General features: G+C 45.7%; 1 protein-coding gene across 1 annotated transcript in view; it reads left to right on the top strand.

The window, feature by feature from the left end:
• Positions 1-26727, top strand: part of IFT56 (intraflagellar transport 56) — a 144061-nt gene that overhangs the window by 92205 nt on the left and 25129 nt on the right. Inside the window, 6 exon segments of the mRNA XM_073586669.1 lie at positions 10095-10266; positions 15492-15566; positions 15647-15749; positions 15980-16035; positions 16914-16967; positions 21992-22055. Coding sequence (XP_073442770.1) covers positions 10095-10266; positions 15492-15566; positions 15647-15749; positions 15980-16035; positions 16914-16967; positions 21992-22055 — 524 coding nt within the window.

The raw sequence follows: 26727 nt of genomic DNA, 5'->3' as shown, positions 1-26727 counted from the left end.
ACTGCGATATCGCTAGCAATATCGCTGTAAAGTCACCGATTTTGTGACGTTACAGCGATATTACTAGCGATATCGCTGCATGTGATACTTACCTCCGACCGGCTCCCCCGCTGGTAATCGCTGATGGCGCGAGAAGCTGCTGGACCATTCCTCGTCGTCCGCTTCCTGCGGCGCTTCCTGCTGTGACGACGAGCGACGCGTGGAGCCGGGCGGGAGGACGCAGGATCGCCGCGTCTGACAGGTAAGTAGCGATCCCCGTCCCCAGCGATGTCGCTGGTGAGATCTGCCTGAGTGGCAGCTCAGTAGCGACCACCCAGCGATTCACCAGCGATCCTGACCGCGTCATATCGCTGGTCGGGATCGCTGGTGAGTCGCTAGGTGTAACGGTACCCTAATACTCAGTTGTGCCTCCTGGCACACACTCGAACCCTGTGCCTTGTGTCATACTCAGTTGTGCCTCCTGGCACACGTTCCAATCTTGCACTCTGTCTTATGCTCAGTTGTGCCCTCTGGCACACACCCTGCTCCTGTACTCTGTTACACCTCCTGGCACACCTGCTGCCTGACTTAGTGCTCTGACATGCTCCTTGCACGCATCCTGCTTCACTCACACCCGGACGTACGAAGTCTCTGTATACCACGTGTTCCTGTGTCCACGCTTTACATGTTCCTGCAGAAACACTCACCCACTCGTGTCTCATGTGAGCCGGCCGCCTGGTGCCAGCAGTCGTGGTACCTCACCCCCTGGGGCTCCCTATATAGGGGGTGGTCTTCACAAGGTCAGCTCGCCCTGGGAGGGTTGGTGCCACGACCCAGAGGGTCCACTCCAGGAGTCGTCACAGTATAATCAGGCCATGGACCCCGCTGGTACCACCGGCTCCGTCCAAAAGGAACTGGTGTTCCTACGGGAGAGTCAGACCAGGATCGTGTCCTCTCTGAAATCCATGGAGTCCCGTTTGTCGGCCATGCAGTCCTCTGACCCTGGGAATGCTTCCCAGCTGGCCAGCATCCAGCAAGAACTCACACAGCAACGCGACACCCAGGTCCATATCCTCAACTATATGGCGTCGGTAGACAGTCGGCTTCTTTCCATACAAGCCATTTCTGCCCAGTCCATGACCCCGCACCCGCTGCCGCGCCTCGGCAAGCCACCCCGATATAGCTGGGACCATAAGTTTTGTCGAGGATTCCTGAACAATGCCGGTTACATTTTGAGCTTTTGCCGCAGCACTATCCCACTGAGCACGCCCAAATTGCCTTTATTGTTTCACACTTAGAGGGGGAGGCGTTAGCATGGGTGAACCCCCTCTGGGAGCGCAATGACCCACTCGTCTCTCAGCTTTCCACCTTTTTGGACACCTTCCGCAAGGTGTTCGACGAGCCGGGTCGGCTGGCCTCTACCACCGAGTCTCTCTTTAACCTCCATTAGGGTACGCTACCGGTGGGACAGTATGCCATCCGTTTTCGTACCTTGTCCTCCGAACTCGGTTGGAACAACGAGGCTCTCGTAGGGATCTTTTGGCGTGACCTGTCCGGTCGGATCAAAGACGAACTGGCAGGTCGGGATACTCCCACCTCTTTAGAGGATCTGATCTCTCTGGCGACACGCATTGACCTGCGGTTTCAGGAACGTGCCCGTGAATCAGCTAGAGAGAGGAGCTCCTCTCACCTCCTTCGTTCCTGCCACAAGAAGCCCTGAAACTTCTCCGCCTAGGGTTGGTAGGAGAGGCCTCCCTGGGTGTACGTGATCTCTCTCCTCCCCTGCTCGTGTCCGTGTTATTGAATCTCGGTGCCAAGCGTTATTCTGAGGAGGCTTTTCTGGATTCTGGCGCGGAGGGGAATTTTATCACACTCGAGGCAGTTAAAAAATACCGGATTCCTGTCAGATCCCTGGAGACTCCTCGGTCGATAGTTTCGGTCAATGGTACATCCGTGCTGGAGACCGTTACCCAGGCCACCGAAGACATCGACCTGCAGATCGGAGCCCTGCACCAGGAGAAGATCTCCTTCCTCGTCTTGTCTACCATGTCTCACACGCTTCTTCTAGGTCTCCCTTGGCTACGGACTCATGAGCCAACCCTGGACTGGCGGTCGGGCGAGATACTCCGTTGGGGACCGTCCTGTCAGGAGGACTGCCTGTTGCCCGTCCATCCGATGAACTCTGCCTGTCCATCCCCGGCACCTACAGGTCTGCCGTCGGCTTACTGGTCCTTTGCAGATGTCTTCGACAAAAAGGAGGCCGAGACTCTGCCCCTCCATCGGCCATATGACTGTCCGATTGACCTCATTCCTGGTTCTACGCCACCCAGGGGTAGAATATATCCGCTATCCCCTGCTGAAACCCAAGCTATGTCTGAGTATATCCAGGAGAACCTTGCGAGAGGTTTTATCCGTAAGTCCTCCTCGCCCGCGGGAGCGGGATTTTTCTTTGTCAAAAAGAAGGACGGCTCCCTCCATCCTTGCATAGACTACTGAGGCCTGAACGATATCACGGTCAAGAACAAGTACCCATTGCCATTGATCCCGGAACTCTTTGACCGGCTTAGAGGAGCTCGAATTTTCACCAAACTGGATCTTCGTGGGGCCTACAACTTGATCCGCATTCGTTCCGGTGATGAGTGGAAGACCGCCTTTAACACCAGAGACGGTCACTATGAGTACTTGGTCATGCCCTTCGGCCTCTGCAATGCTCCAGCGGTGTTCCAGGAGTTCGTGAATGACGTCTTCCGGGATATGCTGTACTCCTGCGTGGTAGTCTATCTGGATGACATCCTCGTTTTTTCTCCAGACCTCTCCGCCCACAGAAAGAACGTGCGTCAAGTCCTCCAGCGCCTGAGGGAGAACCGCCTTTATGCCAAGCTCGAGAAATGTGCCTTTGAGCAAACGTCCCTGCCATTCTTGGGGTACATTATCTCAGAATCAGGTCTACGCATGGATCTGGCAAAGGTGTCCGCCGTCCTCGATTGGCCACAGCCCCATGGGGTGAAGACAATCTAACGCTTCCTTGGTTTTGCGAACTACTACCGACTGTTCGTTCCTCATTTCTCCTCATTGGTTCGCCCCATCTTGTCCCTTATCTGCAAGGGAACTAACCCAAAGGCTTGACCCTCTGAGGCTGAATAGGCCTTCCAGTCGTTGAAACAAGCCTTCGCCGCTGCTCCGGCACTTCACCGACCTGAGGTTAGTAGACCTTTCACTCTCGAGGTGGACGCATCCTCTACCGGGGCTGGCGCAGTCCTTCTGCAGAAATCCTCTTCTGGACGTTTTGTCACCTGTGGCTTCTTTTCTAAAGTATTTTCCTCCACTGAACAGAACTACTCCATTGGCGACAAAGAGCTATTGGCCATTAAATTGGCCTTGGAGGAGTGGAGGTACTTACTGGAAGGCACCATACATCCATTCAAGATCTTCACGGACCATAAGAACCTGGCTTACATCCAGTCCGCACAGAGGCTCAATCCTCGGCAAGCCAGGGGGTCCCTATTCTTCGCCCGCTTTGACTTTGAACTACATTTTCGGCCCGGCGATAAAAACGTTAGAGCGGATGCGTTGTCAAGATCATTCCTGTCGTCTGATGCAGAGGAAGAACGCTCTCATATCATTGATCCATCAAAAGTAATTACCGTGGCTCCTGTCAAGTTAACCACGTTACCTCCGGGAAGAACCTTTTGTGGTTGAGAATAACCGAAAACGAGTGTTAAATTGGGGACATTCATCCAAGATTGCCGGCCACGTTGGTGTCCAAAAGACTTTGGACTTAAGCTCTCGCTATTATTGGTGGCCTTCACTCTCCCAGGATGTTAAAGACTTTGTGGCATCTTGCCCGTCCTGTGCGCAGAACAAGATACCTAGACAACCACCCTCTGGTCTTCTGTTCCCGCTTCCCGTTCCGTCGGCTCCATGGCAGCACATAGCCATGGATTTCATTACTGATCTGCCTTGTTCTTCCGGTTGTACTGTGGTCTTGGTGGTTGTAGACCGATTTTCAAAGATGGCCCACTTCATTCCTCTTCCTGGACTACCCTCTGCTCCTGACTTGGCGAAGATCTTCATTTCCCATATCTTCAGGATTCACGGCTTCCCCAGCACATCGTGTCAGACAGAGGGGTCCAATTCACCTCTCGGTTCTGGAGAGCTCTCTGCGGACTCATGAATGTGTCATTGGATTTCTCTTCCGCCTATCACCCCCAAACCAATGGGCAGGTGGAACGTACCAACCAGATCCTTACATCCGTCAGAATGACTGGGTCGGTCTACTTCCTTGGGCTGAGTTCGCCTACAATAATCACTCCAGTGAATCGTCTACCAAGTCTCCTTTCTTCATCGTCTTTGGACAGCATCCCAATGTGCCTCTACCGGTACTTCCTGTCTCGGGGGTACCTGCTGCCGATTCTCTGTGGAGTTCTCCAGGGTATGGCAGGAGACCAAAACCGCTCTTGAGAAAGCACAGGACAGAATGAAATTACACACTGACAAGAGGCGCCTGGACGTTCCTCCATTTCTCCCTGGTGACAAGGTGTGGCTCTCCACCAAATACGTCCGCCTTAAGGTACCATCTTACAAACGGGTCCCCGTTACATTGGTCCTTTTGAGGTCCTCAGGCAGATTAATGATGTTGCTTACAAATTGAAGCTGCCTCCTTCACTCCGTATTCCCAATTCCTTCCATGTGTCTCTCCTTAAACCTGTGGTTCTTAACCGATTTCATCCTTCTCCAGGCCACACACCCCAGCCTGTTGGCTTGGGGGATGAGTTTGAGGTGAATGACATTTTGGCCATGAAGAAGGTAAGAGGGAGAACCATGTTCTTGATTGATTGGAAGGGTTTTGGCCCCGAGGAGAGGTCATGGGAACCCAGGGAGAATATCCACGCACCCCAGAATTTGTCTAAGTTCCTCTCCAGTTTTAGAAAGAGGGGGCATAAAGGGGGGGTACAGTCACGCCGCGCTCACATGGGGGCGGGACCTCGTCCCCGACGTCATCTCTTCCGGAGCCGCGGTCACTCCGGGGGTCCCGCCGGGTGCGCAAGCGCACCTCTCGTCCCTAGGTCCCTGTCTCCTTCATGTTATGTCTGCGCTTGCGCGCTTTTCTCAGTTCGGTCTCCAGGTCAGTCCTCTCTATAGTACTGGAGGAATTGACCCGGAAGCTCTCGTGATCATGTGCTATATCAGGCTACCTTTTCCTAGGGGAGGTGCCTGATTATTGTTGTGCTTCCTGGCTTGGTCTGCTGTGTCCCTGCCTGGCTGTGCGCTGTATTCGGGTCCCCTGCCTTGCACTCTGTTGTGCCTCTTGGCACACGCTCTGAACCTGCAGTCTGCCTTGTACTCGGTTGTGCCTCCTGGCACGCGCTCTGACCCTGTGCTCTGTCTTGTACTTAGTTGTGCCGCCTGGCTCACACTCTGGTCCTGTGCTCTGTCTTATGCTCAGTTGTGCCCTCTGGCACAGACCCTGCTCCTGTACTCTGTTACACCTCCTGGCACACCTGCTGCCTGATTTAGTGCTCTGACGTGCTCCTTGCACGCATCCTGCTTCACTCACACCCGGACGTACGAAGTCTCTGTATACCACGTGTTCCTGTGTCCACGCTTTACACGTTTCTGCAGACACACTCACCCACTCGTGTCTCCTGTGAGCCGGCTGCCTGGTGCCAGCAGTCGTGATACCTCACCCCCTGGGGCTTGCCCCTGACACTCCCTGTATAGTGGGTGGTCTTCACTAGGTCAGCTCGCCCTGGGAGGGTTGGTGCCACGACCCAGAGGGTCCACTCCAGTAGTCGTCACACCAACCCTAACTCTAACACCAACGCAACCATAACCCTAGCCCAACCCTAACCCTAGCCCCAACTCTAACCCTATTCCCACCGCTAACCCTAGCCCCAGGTCTAACCCCAGTCCCAACCCTAGCCCCAACTCTAACCCTAGCCCCAACCCTTAACCTAGCTATAACCCTAGCCCTAACCGAAATGGAAAAAAATACATTTTATTTTATTATTTTTACCTAACTAAGGGGGTGATAAAGGGGGGTTTGATTTATTATTTTTTTATTTTGATCACTGTGATAGGGTCTATCACAGTGATCAAAATGAACCAATAGAAAAAATCTCGTCCGGCAGATCTAGGTGGGTGCACTGCACATTCGCTTCCATTTTCTTCCTGGAAGAAGATGCCGAGGGCCAGGGTACGCAGCCAAATGGACCGGGGGACCCCATTTCTATCTCCTCTGATGTGCTAGATCATATCAGAGGAGAGAGAAATAAATAGGAAATCTGACTTTTTTTTTTTTTTGCGGTCGCCGTTATTCCTTGAATAACAGTAATTGCAACACTGGGGTCGGTAAAAAACCGCCCCGAATCATGTTCTTCGGGGTCTCAGCTACCCCCGGTAGCCGAGACCACAGAGATTTTCTAACGCTGGAGGGCGCTATGACCTTATTCCTCAGCGCCGTTAATAAGCAAAATGGAATGAAAAAAAAATTTACCTCTGAAACGTTGCTTTAGCCCCAACTTTTTTACTTTTCCAAGAGATTGTTACCAACTTTCTTTTGAGTGCAGTGATAATCCCACATGTAGTCAAAAGTTCTGTTTGGACAAACGGCCAGGCTTGAAATGGAAGGAGCAGTATTTGAATTTTGGAGCACAAATTGGCTTAAATAGATTGCTGGCGACATGTCACATTAGCAGGGCCCCTAAAGTGCTTAAACAGCAGAAAACCCAGACAGATGACCCCATTTTGAAAACTACATCCCTCAGGGATTTTATCTAGGCGTATATTGAGGATTTTGATCCCAGAGCTACCACACAGATTTTGATAACATTAGGTTGTCATATTGAATATGTCGTCATTAGTGCTGAGCACAAGTCCTTGCTACTCGAGTTTGCAGCGGGTGCTTGGGTATGCTCCGAATGTCGCGGGTGTTTGAATCCCTGCCCTGCATATTTTTCGCCTGTTAGGCATTGAAAAAAAAAAACATGCATGGATTGCCTGTCTATGGCAGGAAATCCCCGCTTGTTTTTTGGGTGTCAAACAGACGTAAAACATGCAGGGTTGGTTTGTCCTGATGAAGAAGTTGTAAAACTTTGAAGCGAGTTGATGAATAAAGCAGTTACATTTGGATTCTACATCTCTTTATTCTTTTTCAATGGCAGCGCAGATTAACCCATTTTTTTTCCAGTTTTTATCATCTTTTTTGCTGATGACCCCCATTTATACACATTGTCTCCTGACATCACCCCTGCATTATTACAAATTATCAGTGATTGTCTCTTTTTTTTAAATTTGTTTATTAAACTTCAAAACAAGAAAAGGATGTAATGTACATAACAGAGCATACCCATTACCGTCTTTTTGTTAAGTACTAAACCAAAAAGTGAACACTCTTATGATTTACGGGTAATAATGCATAATCCCCCAAGCATATACAAAGAGCAACAGGTTATACAATATGAGCATGTACATCAATCATATATCTCACAGCCTTTATCATGTCGCTCAGATAATGTAGATTAATTATAAGTTCCTAAACTACAACTACGTCAACTATTTATTAACTCGCAGCCTACTATCTTGCATTATATTGTCTCACATGCAGTGTCTCCATTCTACAAAGTAAGATGAGAAGAGTTCCACTTCTCCCAGATCCTTTAAAATTTACCCAGGCATCCCCTGTTCTGATATAATGTGTGCTCGTATGGAACAATTGTATTTACCTAGTCAATCCAGGTTCTAAGAGAGGGACATGAATTACCCATCCACCGTAGTGCCAATACTTTCCGTGCCAGAAACAGCGTTTCATGTAGAAAAATCCCAACATGGTGACCCCAAACCACCTCCTCCCATACCCCAAACAAGCAGACCAGTGGTTCAAGAGGGATAGGAGTTTGCACCAGTGATGACAAAAATAGCGTCACCTCTTTCCAGTACTGTAGGATAGTGGGACACTGCCATATCATGTGAATCCAGTGATTGTCTTTCTGCTGTGTCTAACATCATGTCCTCCCTCTGTGTAAGACTGAATCTATCAAAACATGAACTCCTTGTGTGTCCTCCCTCTACTAACCTTCTCAAACCCAATATTGCCATTTCCTTGTGTGGTTCTACCATTACTCCCCAGCAGCACGTCGGCTGTCTTGTAGTTATATTTGACTCAGATCTTTTCTTCACACCCCACATCCGATTACTCGCTCACTCATGTCTTCTACACCTCAAAAACATTTCTAGAATTTCGACCTTTTCTTACCTTTGACTCTGAAAAAACTGTTACTGCAACTCTCTACTGATCAGTCTCCCTCTTACTAAACTCTCCCTCTCCAATCTGTCCTGTATTCAATAGCAAGGATCATATTCCTCTCCAACAACAATGGCTTCACACTGTGCCAGTCATTGCACTGGCTGCCCATCCGCTAGAGTCCAATATAAACTTATCACTCTCGCCCACAAAGTTCTGCACGGTTCAGCACCACCCAACATCTCGTCCCTTATCTTTGTCTATCACCCTACCCTTTTAATCCCTTTTTGCTAATGCCCTAAGACTAACATCCTCAATAATCCAAACCTCCCACTCCTGTCTCCAAAACTTCTTGCGCGCTGCACCCTCTCTCTGGAATGCACTACCTAGGACAATTTGATTTATTCATAATACCCACAGAATTCCCTAAAAATGCATTTCTTTAGACTGACCTATTGCCTCATCTCCCTTATCTAACTATTGCCGTTTTGCTATTTTGCCCTTTAAAAATTTTTATTACAAATCTGCTCCCTCATAGTATCTGTTTACTCATCCTCCATGCACTTAATAGCCCTTTGTGTCTGTACTTATACAGATACTTGCTGGTCACTAGTTCATGCAGCATTATTTCAATACCCTACTTATTATATTGATAGCCGGACGAGCACTTTTTACCATTTACCTTTTGTGTCTCCCCAATGTCCCCTCATAGATTGTAAGCTTTCGAGCAGGGCCCTCACTCCTCTTGGTATCTGTTGAATTACCGTATTTTTCGGATTATACGACGTACCAGTTTATAAGACCGCACCCGAAATTTTGAGGCGAAAAATAGGGAAAAAAAACCTTATTTTTTTTTAATAAAATGGTAGTGCCTCTTATAATCCATGTGTCTCATTGCTTACTGGGGGTGGTGGCTGCGGTGAAGCGGGGTCCCAGTGTTGCTGCTGGAGGAGTTAAGAGTGGCGCGTTGCAGGCCGCAGGCTGGGATGAGGGGATGTGCGCCGCTGCAGGTGAAAATGGCTGCTGTGGTGCGGGGGACTCCGCAGGCATTTTGTGAAAGCCCGATGCCGAGATCTCGGAATAAGATCCACCTGTGATCGAAACGCGTTGCCGTTATACCATCAGCTGTGTATACACTCACCATATTGGAAGATTTTTCTGCCAATCTATGACATTTTAATATTTTTTCAATAAAGAAAATTGTTTTTATGGAGCTGGAACATCAATCCTTTTGATTTTTGACAAAAATAAACCTTCTTTTGCACAGTACTGTATATGTTCTTGCAAATGGGTGACAAGCAAGATGGTCTTCATAGATAGCTGAAGTAGCGCACACGAAATTCATCTAGTAATCAATTATCCTTATTAAACATAGTTTATGGGGTTATCCCGGACTTTGTGGATGTTTCCCTATAGGGCTCATGACTTACCTGCCTGTTCTGCCTGGTGACCATCTGTCCCGGTTCAGGCGGCGATTTATCTGCTTCCTTTGACCTCACGTCAACAGATCAGTTCTTTCTCTTCCCATCTGCTCTGCTGACGGGGTGTCACGGTGGACAGAACAGATACCAATCTTTCAATTATAGCTTTTCTCTATAAGCTCCATTCTTGATATTGGCTTACAAGTACTGATGCAAAATACTGATGTTTGAATAAGCCCTTGGGAAATGGTGAGCCAGCTTTTATCAGCAAGAACTGCTCTGTCGAAATGAGGTCAAAGGAAGCAAGAGAATCACTGGCAGTGACAATCAGGGCAAAACAGCAGTTCTTAGCCTTATAGGAGCATAAAACTATTAGATATTCCTGGAAATATGAAAACGAGTGTTTTGCTTGCTGTAATATACTAAGAATTGAATTGTTCTTTCATTTACAGGGATTTCCTCGCATTGAATGTCTATGTAGCTCTTTGCTACTACAAGCTTGATTACTATGATGTGTCGCAGGAAGTCCTAGCAGTATATTTACAACAGGTTCCTGACAGCACTATCGCGCTCAATCTGAAAGCGTGTAACCACTTTCGTCTCTACAATGGAAAAGCAGCCGAAGTAAGGCTAAATAATATTTTTGTCTACTAACGTATACAATTACAGTGGGGTGTTCAAGCCAAAAACATTCCGCTAGATAGAAGAGAAATGTTAGATCAGTAGAAGTCCAGCCACTGGGGACCCCATCAATCCTTAGAAATGGAGATTTTGGTCTCTCCCTGGCGATCTACAGTTGCATCAAGGAGGAGTTGGAATGGAATGGTGGCTGAGCAGAAGTCCAACCACTGGGGACCCCATCAATCCTTAGAAATGGAGAATCTGGTCTCTCACTCCCTGGCGATCTACAGTTGCATCAAGGAGGAGTTGGAATGAATTGGTGGCTGAGCAGAAGTCCAACCACTGGGGACCCCATCATTCCTTAGAAATGGAGAATCTGGTCTCTCACTCCTTGGCGATCTACAGTTGCATCAAGGGGGAGTTGGAATGGAATGGTGGCTGATCTCCAGCTGTCGCGAATGTTGTAGTGTTTTCCAGCAGTTAGTGCGCAGTGAATGTCGTAGAGTGGCAATGGCAAATATGCCCCGTTAGTGCAGAATACATAGTGGACAGGTTGTAATTCTGGAAACACACCGTAAATTGTTAAATGGGTAATCCAAAGCTTCAATTGATGACCTGAACAATGCTTAGTTCTGGTCACTGTCAGAGCCGTTTTATCTGACCTATGGGTGTTCTAGATGTCAGACCCCACCAATCTCAATGACTAATGACTTATCCTTTTGGATATTATATACAGTAAAAGCTGAAAGTGTTGGCACCCTTGAAATTGTTCCAGAAAATGCAGTATTTTGTTAAACACATGTTTATTTCCTTTGGAACAGCACAAAGAAGTAAATGAAAAATTCACATAATTTTACACAAAACCCCAAAATGGGCCATTCAAAATTGTTGGCACCGTTAACTTTAATATTTGGTTGCACACCCTTTGGAATAAATAACTAATCAATCTCTTCCCATAACTCTCAACAGCTTCTTATCCCTCTCAACGGGGATTTTGGACCGCTCTTCGTTTGAGAACTGTTCCAGGTCTCTCATATTTGAAGGGGGCCTTTTCCCAACATCAATTTTAACCCCTTCATGACATCCGCCATACATATACGGCGCTTGTCGGAAGCGGGTTTATTGAGCAAGCTCACACAGCGAACCCGAACCATACCCAGCAGGTATGGTGTATAACAGCCAGGACCTGCTGCTAACAATTGCGAATGGATCGGTGCTCCACCCATGATTGTTAACCTGTTAAATGCCGCTGACAATCTCTGAAAGCAGCATTTAACACGCACGGACATGAGCGTGCATCAATATTTCCACCCATCGGTCAGCCCTGTGATGTGATTGCGGGTCATCAGTAGGTTGTCATGACAGCCGGGGGTCAGCTGATGACCCCTGTGCTTGTCATTACAGAGTTCCTTTGAAACCCTGCCTGTGGCCTTGCTTCACAGACGACTGTGATTTCTGCTATATGCAGCGATGTTGTGGCCACTTGGATTACCACTTGGATTTTTTTTGCCCATTTTCAAGTACACTATATGGTAAAATTAATGCTTAGAAATAACTGGAGAAACAAATGAGTTATTCTGCGCTGCCATGTACAAAAAATGAAGGACGCCTATCCAATTTCAGGAGACTTTGTCAACGCGTTTCAAAGTATAACTTCTTCATCAGGACAAACAACAACCAGGTGAGGGCAATCGTGCATACACTTCTGTTGTTACTCAGATAAGACCCTATTTGCGATTTGTCTCTTCTCCAGTTTCTCTCCCTTGTAAAATGAATGGTGTTGGTCAAAAGCACAACTCGTCCCGCAAAAACAAGCCCTCGAATGTCTATGTGGACAGAAAAGTAAAAGAATTATGGGTCTGGGAAGAAGGGGAGGAAAAAATAGAAATGTAAAAAACGAAAAATGGCTGCTTCGTGAGTGGGTTAATTTCTCTCCATAGGTGTTCAATGGGATTTATATCCAGACTCATTGCTGGCCACTTCAGAACTCTCCAGCTCTTTGTTTCCATCCATTTCTGGGTCCTTCTTGAAGTATGTTTGTGGTCATTGTCCTGCTGGGAGACCCCTGACCCAAGATACAAACCCAGCTGTCTGCTACTGGGCACTGCATTACGACCCAAAATCCTTTGGTGGTCTTCATATTTCATGATGCCTCTCACACAGTCAAAACACCCAGAGGCAGCAAAACAACCCCAAAACATCTTTGAACCTCCACCATATTTGACTTTAGGTACTGTGTTATTTTCTTTGTAGGTCTCATTCCGTTTTCGGTAAACAGTAGAATGGTGTGCTTTACCCAAAAGCTCTACATTGGTCTCTTCTGTCCACAAGACGCTTTCCCCAAAGGATTTTGGCTTACTCACATACATTTTGGCAATCTTCAGTCTAGCTTTTTTATGCAGACAACTTGAATTTCTTTGAAACTTGATTGGGGTTGCTTATCTACAATCCTTACTATCCTGGGTTGCAACCCTTAATCAATTTTTCTCTGCTAATCCAGCTAGATTAGATGTAGCGCCATGGGTTGTAAACTTGATTATGTTGCACACTGTGGACAAAGGAACATCAAGATCTCAGGAAATGGACTGTTAACCTTGAGATTGTTGATATTATTCAACAATTTTGGTTCTCAGACAGTCCTCTTCTTCTCTTTCCGTTTTCCATGCTTAATGTGGCATACACAGACACACAATGCAAAAATTTAGTCAACTTCTCCCTTTTTGTCTGGTTTCCGGTGTGACTTGCATATTGCCCACACCTGCTCCTTGCCACAGGCGAGTGTAAACAAATTTTACAAGCTTGAACCAAAGTTGTTTACCCACAATTTCGTAAAGGTTCCAACAATTTTGTCCAGCCCATGTTTGGGGTTTTGTTTGAAATTATATCCAATTTGCCTTTTTTTCTCATTTTTTTTGTGTTCCAAATCACACAAGGGAAATAAACTTGTGTATAACAAAACATATGTAGTAGTAAAACTTTTTTTTAAAATCAGTTTAGTAATGCAAAACCTAAATTTTTGATTGTGTCGCTATTTTCTAAGACCCCTGTTTTCATTTTTCAGTATATAGAGCTGTGTGAGGGCTTGTTTTTTGCAGAGCGAGCCAACGCTTCTATTAATATAATGCTCAAGTAGATATGATGTTTTGATAGCTTCTTACAGGAAGTTTATGTTGTGTTATCGCAAACAAACAAAAAAGTAATTTTGACGTATTGAATTTTCTTCTTCTGTTTACAGCGTATTCTGATTGGGTTAACTAGTTTCCCATTTTGATGGATCTTTCTTTTATGTACACGGGCAATACCACACGTGTTTTTTTTTATTGGCGGAAAATAAGGGTTATCCAAATTTAGTAACAATCACGTTCTACTTTGAAGCCCAGTCAAAGGCTGGTTTTCAGTGGAGTTCTGTGATGGCAGGCATGAAGGTCTTCAGCAGACCACCGGCTGTCATAGCAACCCATCAGTGCCTTGTGGGCACATCAGAACCATGTGAAAGACAAAGACCATACATATATGTATCATCACCACAAAAGATACCAATTAATTTAGAAAAGTAGATTTTTATTATTTGCAAAAACACAAACACCACACAAAATTAAAAACCATTTAAAAACAATGAGTAGGCACAAACATGGTGACTGAAACCATTATATAAGAGAGGGTCAATATTCCATAACCACTGGCTGCAAATAGTTAAATTATTGCACTAAGGAAAAATCGCATAGTCAGGCTGCTAATATGACTCAATAAGCATAGAAAGAGCGAGCGACTAGACAATGACAGACACACGAATGACTGAAGCGATTCATAATTTCACAAATAGAGATATCCTGAACCAATATAAATTATAAACTCAAGGACATGATTTTGAGATGAAGATAAAAAAAGTGGTGATGGTAATGAGCATTTAAAGCCCCCCAAAAAGGAATCCCACCAAAAGCATTCACAAATTTCCCAGATAAACGGAATACCTATTAATGAAAGGGCTGTGTGCATAGATGCAGGTAAGGCTACTTTCACACATCCGGTGTGTGGAGTCCGGCGGCGTGCGGCGAAAAGCCGGGCCGCCGGATCCGGCCTGCAGCCGTGACACCGGATGTGTATGCGGCGTCTGATACGGCTCGGACATGATTTAAAGGAGCCGCAGGAGGAACATATACACCGGTGGACAGAGGCAGCCGCTGAGAGAGACAGCTGCTGAAAGGGAGGTGAGGGGAGGGGAGGGGAGAGGGGGGTGGAGAGAGAGAGAGAGAGACATGTGGGGTTAACACTCAGTGTCCAGGCGAGAGAATCTCTCTCTTGTCGGGCACTTGTGGGGTTAACCCCACAGAGAGATCTCTCTCTCTCACCCAGACACTGAGTGTTAACCCCACAAGAGCCCGGCGAGAGAGATCTCTCACAAGTGTCTGGGTGACAGATCTCTCTCTCTCTCGCCGGGCACTTGTGGGGTTAACATTCACAGAGTCCGGGCATGCACTGTGGAAAAAGCCAGTCCGGCGCTGACAAAAAACGTTGCAGAGAACGTTTTTTGCAGATGCCGGACGGCTAATTTTTGCCGTGTCCGGCAATAACCGGACACGACGCATAACCATCCGGCACGATGCGGCGACCATGAAAGCTTATGGGACAAAACCGGATCCAGTGCTGGATCCGGTTATTAAAAATTTCGCCGCATCGTGCTGGATTACAAAAGCCGGATGTGTGAAAGAGGCCTAAGTAAACTAATACATCACCGCAAGTCAATCAGTCAGGAAAAAAGAGTCACATTCGCCCCGTCATCTAGAGTCTGTTCCTGCAGCCAAAGTGGTTAAAATGGAGACCCACGCGTTCCGACACCTAAAGTGTCTGTCTCAAGGTGGATTTGTGGGCACATCAAGGGGCAGCCAAAGGGCACATAGAATGAACCCCCACATGTTGGCGTGCTGTTAATGCCGCTGTCAGAGATTGACAGTGGCATTTAACAGCTTGAGAGTCGATGACGGACCTCCTCTCCACCCGTGGGCGGCTGTTAGAGACAGATCCTGGTTGTTACACGTAGCCATTATCTGCCAAGTATGGTGGTGTCCCACTGTGAGCCCACTCCATATACCCACTCTCAATTTGCGCTGTACATGTATGGTGCACGTCAGGAAGGGGTTAATATATCAACACAATCTATAGGAAAACTCTAAATAGTCAAATATTGCACTTTTATCACAGAGAATATTTCCTTATTTTTTCTGTTACAGGCTGAATTAAAAAGTTTAATGGACAATACATTATCTCCCTTTGAATTTGCCAAAGAGCTGATTAAACATAACCTTGTAAGTCGTATTCACATGGAGTCTCTTTCTGTTAATTACATCATTTAAAAAGAAAAAACTAACCAGCAATGTCTTGTCAGGTGGTGTTTCGTGCCGGAGAGGGTGCCCTACAGGTTCTTCCACCCTTGGTCGATGTTATTCCAGAGGCACGATTAAACTTGGTTATTTATTATCTCAGGCAAGGTAAAAATGTGTAAACTTAATGGGGTTTGTATTCATTTTCTTCTGGTTTATATTGAAGTGCAGTGTTCAGGGAAGATTATACATGAGCCTCATGATTGGGCATATTCCAACAAGTGTGGTGGGTAAGGGTTTGTGGACTCTTGTGTAAAGCAGAAACCTTTTTTTCTCACCAATATCTATATAACTAGGTAGATATCTAGTATTCAGTTGTCTCATTTTCCTTATTTTAGATGATGTCCAAGAAGCTTTTAATTTAATTAAAGACCTGGAACCAACTACCCCACAGGTATAAACCAGTGAATTCCAGATTCTTTAGAGAGTAGACCAAAATACTCTCTTGTTCTTTTCGGATCAACTGACTTTGCATCTGACCTCCACCACACTGAATGTAATATCATAAGGTTGAATTGTTATAAGTTTTCCAGATTTAACTGTGGTATCTAACAATGGTTGACTCGCTCATCCACACTGCTGCACTCAACCCTTTACTTCCTTGTGACTAAGCTACACTAACATCCACAGCCAGGATGTAGGTGTCCGGTTATAGGTATTTGCTGACCTATCTATAGGATTGGGGTGTCTGGGTATAGGAATTTGATAACCTATCTACAGAATGGGGGTATCCGGACATACTTATTTTTTGACCTATCTGCAGGATGGGGTGTCCAGGTATAATTATCTGAAAACCTATCTACAGCATAGGTCATCAATAGCAGATTGATGTGGATCTGACAGCTTTGACCCCATTGATAAGCAGGTGCCTGACTCCCTCCAATCTGCTACTGATGACCTATCCTGTAGATGGGTCATCAAGTACCTATGCCTTGCAACTAGAGATGAGCGAATATGTTCGGGTTCCCTCTTATTCAGCAAGCTATAGGGCTTGCCAAATAAGAGGGAACCCGAACATATTCGCTCATCTCTATTCGCAACCCCTGTAAGGTGTGTGCTGTCAGGGCTCCACTGATTAAACATTCATGGTCAGTCCTAAGGTTTAAGCCAACTTTGTGCCACTTTCAAGAAGTGTTAGCGGTGGCTCGCATTATTTTGCCATGGGAACATGATTATTTTTCTCTTTCCGTCTTACAGTGATGTTTAATATAAAAATGATCAGTTTGAAATAATCCTACAAGAACCAGTAATCCTGCTGTTTGTATTACACAGGAATACATACTCAAGGGTGTGGTCAATGCCGCACTAGGTCAAGAGTTGGGCTCGGTGAGTTAAATTTATGTGCAATCTTGCCTTTGTACCCATTGCAGTTTTTTTTCCTGCTTGCTAGAAATTTGAAGGTTCCATAAATGACTTTGTAACTGTAAATCTTACAGTGATATTTGTAAAAACCCTTGGGCTATTTTATCCAATACAGCCCCACTAATAAGTTAGTAAGTCATTGATTTAAGAGGTTTGACACTTTATCAGTATTTAGCAGGTTAAATATTGTTAGTGCTTCCTTCCTCACAGAATGCACAACTGTCCTAATCTCAGAATGTAGCAATGCTCAGAAAGCTAACCCTGGCCACACCACAGCTTTATGTGTACATTGTATATTGCCAATATGCTGCTGATCAATGCTGGGGGCAGAGTTAAACAACTTGGCGGCTGTGGTCTGACAGTGATAATCTCCTGCTTATGAAACACTCATTGTATTGAAACTGTACATAATCTAATAAGTGACACAATACTGAAATCAGTGTCTCGATCCCTACCTAACGCTGCTCTCAGATTAAATAGCGAAAACCTGCTGACGGTTTCCCTTTAACCCCTTCCCGACCTGTGACGCCATGTAGGCGTCATGAAAGTCGGTGCCAATCCGACCTGTGACACCTATGTGGCGTCATGGTGAGATCGTGTTCCTGCGGGTCAGGTGACTGGGGTCACTGAAATGTCACCCGACCTGCAGGTACAGGAGGACCTGTACTTGACTCCAGGGGGGTGGCTTTTCCCCCTCGTGACCACGATCGCTCTGATTGGCTGTTTCATTTTCAACAGCCAATCAGAGCAATTGTAATACTTCACCAATGAAACTTGGTGAGATTAAAATCCAGCCATGGCCGATGCTGCAATATCAGCCATGGCTGGAGACGGGATCTGCCGCTGCCACCGACTGACGGCGGCGATCTGCCGCCGCTGTCAGTATTTCCTCCCCTCCGTCCTGTCCTCCGCTCCCCACGCCATCCGATTCCACCCCCTTCCCCCCCCCCCCCCCGGTACCTCCCGATGTCGCCCACGGTGTCCCTCCATCTCCAGGCCTTCCCCCATGGGCGCCGCCATCTTCTTCCGGTAAAAAAATGGCGGGCGCATGCGCAGTGTGCCCGCCGAGATCTGCCGGCCGACACCCGGCAGATTCCATTCATTCATTCCAGGTACCGTATTTTTCGGACCATAAGACGCACTTTTTTCCCAAAAATGTTTTGGGGAAAATGGGGGTGCGATTTATGGTCGCAATATACTTACAGATTCTGTTGCGGCGGTCCCTTAGCGGCGGTCCCAATGCAGCCTCCCTGTGCTCTGTGGTGCGGTGGGGTCGGGGCTCTGTAGTGTGGCTGCAGCGGGGCTCTGTGCTGCATGGTGGGCTCCGCCGGCATTTCATTAAAGCCAGAAAGCACCCCGCAGCTCTGTTGTTGCAGCGCTGTGGCCTCCAGAAAGATGGCTGCTGGGAGCGGCGCATAATCAAATTCAAATCACGGCAACGAGAACTCGTCCCGAGATCTCGTCTCCCGAGATCTCAAGACAAGATCTCGTTGCGGAGATCTGAAACTGAGCAGCGGCCATCTTTCCGGAGGCCCCTGGCGGCCATCTGTCCGGAGGCCTCCGCATCGCAGCAACAGAGCTGCGGGGGGCTTTCGGGCTTTAACGAAATGCAGGCGGAGCCCCCCATGCAGCACAGAGCCCCGTTGCAGCCACACTACAGAGCCCCGACACCACAGAGCGCAGGGAGGCTGCATTGGGACCACCGCCCCGGGACCACGGCAACAAGATTTGTAAGTATATTGTGACCAGAGCACAACCACCCCACAGAGCACAGCCACCCCACAGAACACAGCCAACCCACAGAACACAGCCAACCCACAGAGCACAGCCAACCCACAGAGCACAGCCAACCCACGGAATTCGGACTGTAAGACTGACCCCCATTTGACACATTTTTTTTCCCCCTATTTTCCACCCCAAAACTTGGGGTGCGTCTTATGGTCCAGTAATCACAGTAATCAAAATAAAAAAAAAAAAGTAAACAACCCCCCTTAGATATGGAAAAATAATAAAATAAAAAAAGTACAATGCTCAAAAAAATAAAGGGAACACTAGGCACTCTTACTGAGCAGACACATGGATGTTAGTGACCTTCCTATCATTTCTACCTGTTGTTTATTCCATTTGCATAACAGCAGGAGAAATTAAATCACAATCAGTGTTGATTTTACAGAAGTGTGACTGACTTGGAGTTACATTTTGTTGTTTAAGTGTTCCCTTTATTTTTTTGAGCAGTATATTTATTTTAATTTTTCCGTTAGGGTTGGAATTAGGGTTATGGTTAGGGTTATGGCTAGGGTTGGAATTACGGTTGGGGTTGGATTTACGGTTGGGGTTGGAGTTAGGGTTAAGGTTAGAGTTAGAATTAGGGTTAGGGGTGTGTTGGGGTTAGGTTTGGGATTAGGGATAGGGGTGTGTTGGGGTTAGGGTTATGGTTAGGGTTGAGATTAGGGTTAGGGGTGTGTTGGGGTTAGGGTTAGAGTTAGAATTTAGGGGTTTCCACTGTTTAGACACATTAGGGGCTCTCCAAACGCGACATGGCGTCACCATTGATTCCAGCCAATTTTGTGTTCAAAAAGTCAAACGGTGCTCCCTCCCTTCCTAGCCCCGACGTGTGCCCAAACAGTAGTTTATCCCAACATATGGGGCATCAGCAGACTCAGGAAAATTGCACAACAACTTTGGGGTCTAATTTCTCCTGTTACCCTTGGGAAAATAAAAAATTGGGGGCTAGAAAATCATTTTTGTGGAAAAAAATTATTTTTTATTTTCACGGCTCTGCGTTATAAACTTCTGTGAAGCACTTAGGGGTTCAAAGTGCTGACGGCACACCTAGATAAGCTCCTTGGGGGGTCTAGTTTCCAAAATAGGGTCACTTGTGTGGGGTTTCTACTGTTTAGGCACATCAGGGGCTCTGCAAATGCAAAATGACGCCTGCAGACCATTCCATCAAAGTCTGCATTCCAAACCGGCACGGCTTCCCTTTCGAGCCCTGACATGTGCCCAAACAGTGGTTCCCCCCACATGTGGGGTACTAGTGTACTGAGGAAAAATTAGACAACAACTTTTGGGGTCCAATTTCTCCTGTTACCCTTGTGAAAATAAAAAATTGCGAGCTAAAAAAATCATTTTTTTTGCCAAAAAAAAAAATCATTTTTTTATTTTCACGGCTCTGCGCTTTAAACTTTAGTGAAACACTTGGGGGTTCAAAGTTCTCACAACACATCTAGAGAAGTTCCTTGGAGGGTCTAGTTTCCAAAATGGGGTCACTTGTGGAGGAGCTCCAATGTTTAGGCACACAGGGGCTCTCCATACGCGACATGGTGTCCGCTAACGATTGGAGCTAATTTTCCATACAAAAAGTCAAATGGCGCTCCTTCCCTTCCGAGCCCTGCCATGCACCTAAGCAGTGGTTTATGACCACATATGAGGAATCGGTGTACTCAGGAGAAATTGACCAACAAATTTTAGGATCCATTTTATCCTGTTGCCCATGTGAAAATGAAAAAATTGATGCTAAAAGAAAATTTTTGTTGGAAAAATTAAAATGTCCATTTTTCCTTCCACTTTGCTTTAGTTCCTGTGAAGCACCTGAAGGGTTAATTATCTTCTTGAATGTAGTTTTAAGTATCTTGCGGGTTGCAGTTTTTAGAATGGTGTCACTTTTGGGTATTTTCTGCCATATACACCCCTCAAAGTGACTTCAAATGTGAGGTGGTCACTAAAAAAAAATGGTTTTGTAAATTTTGTTGTAAAAATGAGAAATCTCTGGTCAACTTTTAACCATTAGGCCGGGGTCACACTGGTGAGGAATACGGCCGAGTGAGAGGCGCTAAAAGCACGCATTAGACACGGACCAGTGATTCTCTATGGGGTCACTCGCACCAGCCGTATATTTCTCATCCGTATTCTACGCTCCGTGCCAATCGCAGCATGCTGCAATTGTCAGCGTACTACGGCCGTAGTACGCCAATGCAAGTCTATGGGTGCGCAAAAAATACGGATTACACACGGACCACACATGTGACTTGGGAGAAATACGCACCAGGTGTCTTTTAGCAAAGCCGGCAATTCAGTGCGCTATACAGTAAACTCACACTGACAGTTTTAATAAAGAAACGAAAGAATAGATATATACACATAGAATATATATATATACTGTATATGCATTCTATGTGTCTATATCTAATCTTTGGTTTCTGTTATAAAACCTGTCATAGGGCTCCATTATATGTCCATTTTGCAAGCATGCGAGAAAATCTCGCCATACGGATTACATACGGATGCTCACATGCGCAAAATACGCGACCGCACCTTGCTTACGGATGACCTACGGAGCACTATTTAGGGGTCATTCATCCGTATTTCGCCTGTAAACTACGGACCGTATTTTGCGCAGGTTAGTGTGACCCCGGCCTTATAACTTCCTAACAAAAAAAAATTTGGTTTCAAAATTGTGCTGATGTAAAGTAGACATGTGGGAAATGTTATTTATTAACTATTTTGTGTCCCATAACTCTCTGGTTTAACAGAATAAATTATGAAATTTTCAAAATTTTCGCCAAATTTCTGATTTTTTCACAAATAAACGCAAAAATTATTGACCCAAATTTACCACTAATATGAAGCCCAATATGTCACGAAAAAACATTCTCAGAATCACTAGGATCCAATGAAGCGTTCCTGAGTTATTATTTCATAAAGGTTAGAATTGCAAAAAATGGCCAGGTCATTAAGGTCAAAATAGGCTGGGTCGTGAAGGGGTTAATACTTACATAGTAGTAGATGCCACAAAATCATGTCCTCAATACATTGTTAAAAGAAAAATAAAGTGGACACCCTATTTAATGTTGTTATTTTTTAATGAATACTGTTATTTTAGGCCTACTGATGAAATATTTTAGTGAGTTTTGAATCACAAGCATGAGTACTGAGCATTTTTTTTATAAATTCCTGACATTATGTGATTGCTTCTTGTTCACACCTAGAGAGATCATCTGAAAATTGCTCAACAGTTCTTTCAGCTTGTTGGTGGATCAGCCAGTGAATGTGGTAAGGATTGCAAATTACAACTTTTATTCAAGATCAAAACATAGAATGCAAGTATTTTTAAATGTGAGATCCACCTCTCTGTCACTCTTGAATTTGGCCCTACTGCGATATCTATCTATCTATCTATCTATCTATCTATCTATCTATCTATCTATCTATCTATCTCTCTCAAGAAGTTTACATACACTATGTAAAAAGATAAATGCATGTTTTTCTCAATATCTGACATGAAATCAGAATACACCTTTCCCGTTTTAGGTCAGTTATGATTAGCATAATTATTATTTGCCAAATGCTGGGATAATGAGAAAGCGAGAGAGAGAATGTTTTAAGATTACTATGACTTTATACAATTCTGGACTGCCCATATGATGATGTCATGTGTTTGGAAGCTTTTTTGGCAACATCGAAGTTAATTAGAGACACACCGGTGGATGTACTTTAATGCACACCTGAAACACACTGTTTCTTTGTGTAGCATCATGGGAAAGTCTCAAGAAATCAGCCAAGATATCAGGAAGAAAATTGTGGACTTGCACAAGTCTGACTCATACTTGGGTACAATTTCAAGATACCTGATGCTGCCTCGTTCAACTGTACAAACAATTATGCGCAAGTACAAAGAAGATGGGAACGTCAAGCCATCATACTGCTCAGGAAAGAGACAGGTTCTGTGTCCCAGAGTTGAATGTGCTTTGTTCCGAGATGTGCATATCAACTCAATGACAAAAACAAAAGACCTTGTGAAGATGATGGCGGAAGCTGGTAAGATTGTGTCAATATCCACAGCAAAACGCGTACTGTATCAACATGGGCAGAAAGGCCACTCTATCAGGAAGAAGCCATTACTCCAAAAGACACATGCCTTTTTGGGCATAATGACTATCTTTATGTTTGGAGGAAAAAGGGAGAAACTTGGAAGCCTAAGAACACCATCCCAACTGTGAAACACAGGGGTGGCAGCATCATGTTGTGTGATTGTTTTGCTGCAGAAGGGACTGGTGCACTCTACAAAATAGATGGAATCATGAGAAAAGAAGATTATGTGGCAATACTGAAGCAACATCTCAAGACATCAGCCAGGAAGTTAAAACTTGGGCGGAAATGTGTCTTCCAAATGGACAATGATCTGAAGCATACTACCAAAATGGCAATAAAGTGGCTTAAGGATAACAAAGTCAATGTTTTGGACTGGCCATCACAAAGCCCTGATCTCAATCCTATTGAAAATTCATGAGTTAACCTGGATGAGTTACACCAGTTTTGTCAGGAGGAATAGGCCCAAATTCCGACCAACTATTATGAGAAGCTTGTGGAAGGATATCGCAAACGATTGACCCAAGTAATTCAGTATATGGGCAATGGTACCAAATAACTAATGAAATGTATGTAAACTTGTGACTTTGCAGTAAGTAATAAAAATGCCTTAAATATTCTCTCTCTCTGATTATTCTGGCATTTGGCAAATATTAATAATTATGGTAATCCGAATTGACCTAAACTGGGAAAGGTTTATTTCATGTCAGATAATGAGAAAAACATACAGGTGTTTAATTTTATATATGTATGGATGTAAAACTTCTGGTTTCAACTGTATATTAACACACTGTCACATACTAACTGTATATATATATACACATGTGTATGTGAAGTGTGTGTATATACATGTGAATGTACATTTCTGCCAGAGGCACACGGCACTTGTAAGATTTGGAATTTATGAAGTGGTGTTCGCCATTTAATGAATTAGGTGCATCTTACTCCAGCAGCCATGTTCATTAAGACTGGCCTGCACAAAGGTAGTCTTAATGAATCAGGGGCATTGTTCTTGCTAGAACATCGGCCGGTGCTAACAGGAGATGTGCTGCCGATAACATATGTATGGGGGAAGAATGATCTATTGATTGTTCTAACTCCATCGTTCTTCGTCAGCTTCTGTAAAGAGTAGACTGTTCTACATGGGAAAAGGAAATGGGGCTCCAGAAATTCATGATGGAATTGAGGGTTTGGAGAGATATGCTGGTGTCCCAGAATCTGATGACAGGATTATATTTGAATAAATGTTGATTTTTTTTTTTTTTGTTCAAGAATGAGTGTGGATTGTTGATCAGTGAAAAAAATAAGACATCCCCTGAAAATAAGCCGTAGCACATCTGTCGGAGAAAAAAAAATTAAAGACCCTGTCTCACTTTCATAGAAATGCTGCAGTTTATAAACAGATTCACCCTGTATTGAGTTAGGCTATGTGCCCACGTAGCGTTTTATTCCGGACACTAAAAACCGGACTCCTTCCCAGAAATCGCGCGTCTTTTTCCGCGCGATTTCGCCGCGATTTTCGCGTGCGATATTCAAGCACTTTCCAAGCAATTTGAAGCATCGCTTGGAAAGTGATAGGTTGGTCACACTTGTCAAACATAGTGTTTGACAAGTGTGAGCAGCTTTTTACTATTGAGGCCGCCTATGCGGCATCAGTAGTAAAAGATAGAATGTTAAAATGCTAATAAAATAAAAATATCAGGGTATATTTACCTTCCGGCATCCCGCGCTGCATTCCCGGGCCTCAGCGTTCCCAGTGATGCCTTGCGAGACCTGTGATGACGTTGGTCTCACGTTGCTATAGCGATCTCGCGAGAACGCTAGAGTCACGCGAGACTACGTCATCACAGGACCTTGCCGAAAGGCATTACTGGGAACGCTGAGGCCGGGAATGCAGCGCGTGACGCCGGAAGGTAAATATACCCCGATTTTTTATTTTTTATTCTTTTTTTTACAGGGGTATGGTACCCAGGGCCTGGAGGACAGTCTCCTGTCCTCCACACCGTGGGTACCAACCGCACATGAGACGCTTAACTTCCCGCATGGTGGGCATAGCCACATGCGGGAAGTAAGCGATTCTCATGCATTCCTATGGGTGCGGAATCGCGGCAATTCTTTGCGATTCCGCACAAAAGAATGACCATGCTGCGATTTTTTTTCCGCGATGCGACTCCGCCGCGGAAAAAAGCGCAGCATTAGCACAGCATGTGCGGAATGCCATAGGAATGCATGGGGGGGCGTTCTGTACACAATTTTTAAACGTTTTCGCGCCGAAAATCGCGGCAAAAACGCTTAAAAATTGCTACGTGGGCACACAGCCTAAATGTGATTGATGTACAGTAAGTGAATAGCCCACACTTTTTTTGAGCTCATAGCAGCGCTATGCAGGCGGTCTCGGGATTGTAACACTGCAGACAATTCCAAGAGATAACTCCTGATCAGTAGCTTCTGTGATTGCAGTTTGTCTCCTTCCCTTCATCCTCTTTATTCAGCCCCCAAACACCTTCTCTAGCTGTCAGCTGCACCATTCGAACTGCAGGTCTCTCGGCTGTCTCTCCCATACATTGGAGTTCTCACTCTTCCGAGCACTCCTATATTTTCAATGACAGAGTCACTGCCGGATGTTTGAAAAAAAGCAGGCTGTCCGTAATTTAAGATACTGGATCTTTATTCACTACAAAATCCTCTGTCCAGGGTCCTCATACACAATAAACTATGGGCTGAACCGATCGATATCGGGAGGTTCAGCCAATGCAAGTCTGATGTGTATGGAGGGGTTTCCTTTATGATGGCCTCTCTCAGCTATTGAGTTCACATTGGTATCTTTGGCTCCAGGCTGAACACACATCTCTCCTCTCTGACATCTGTAAGGTAACGCTTGTTATTCACGTAGGGGACACTCGCTAGGCAGCCAAATAACCAGGTCCAGCACGGGTTTCTCCTATAACTCCAACAGTCCATACGGTTTATTAAGCATCATAAACCATGAACAGCAACAGAAAGTTCATATACAACAGCATAGCGTCCATGACAGAGCTCCACTCTGTTAACCCTGTAGTCACACAGGTTATGCAATGTCCAATACGCAGGCTCTCTAGCCTCACAGTTATCTCACCCCGTGGCCGGGTTACCTCATGGTTGCTTCACCACACTGCAGACGTCCATTCCCTCCCCTGGGAACTCTCAGGCACTTGAGGCCATTAAACACAGCGTCCACACGTGCTGTTAGGAAGGCAGCCACATCTTCCTGAGGAGACCTTCCATATGGACCAATCGGGTCCAAGCATTCACCCATGTGACCTACCCTGGTCACCTTATATGGTCCGTAGCCACGCCCACCGGATCACATGGCTATGACCTCATTGCAGGTCCTTCACACACATCCACTTTACTATGGTGGTCTAGACACCGCCCCTAGGTGGGTTTGTAGGTAGCTGGTCCTGCCCGTCTCACCAGCTACCTGGAAAGCTCTCCCTGACACAGTGTAACGAAAGCTCAGCAGTACCTACTGATCAACACACATATTCAAGCTTCCATCCCAAAGCCACCTACCTTGGGATACATAGCGATCATTCAGCATCCTGGCACTCATCCTCTCTCCTGGGACACCCACACAACACCCCCTAGCGGACACAGTGGTCACTACATCACATACCTCCCCCCTCTGTTCAAACTTGTGGGGTTGAACACACAACATTACCCCGGGATCTCGAGACCGGGCACCCATGTCATCTTGCCCAAAAGGTCGAGAGAACCGTCTCCGTCTGTTTTGTCTATCACACGGCCTCATCTCCACGTTAGGCCTCCCCCGCCCCCAGCAGTCAGAATATCGGCCTTGGTCTTTGGCCTTCCCATC

The sequence above is a fragment of the Dendrobates tinctorius genome, unplaced genomic scaffold, assembly GCF_039654945.1.
Source record: "Dendrobates tinctorius isolate UK_male_01 unplaced genomic scaffold, ASM3965494v1 ptg000094l, whole genome shotgun sequence".
Taxonomy (NCBI): Eukaryota; Metazoa; Chordata; class Amphibia; order Anura; family Dendrobatidae; genus Dendrobates; species Dendrobates tinctorius.
Note: the sequence above shows the minus strand (reverse complement) of the source record. Positions and strands in the feature narration are given on the sequence as shown.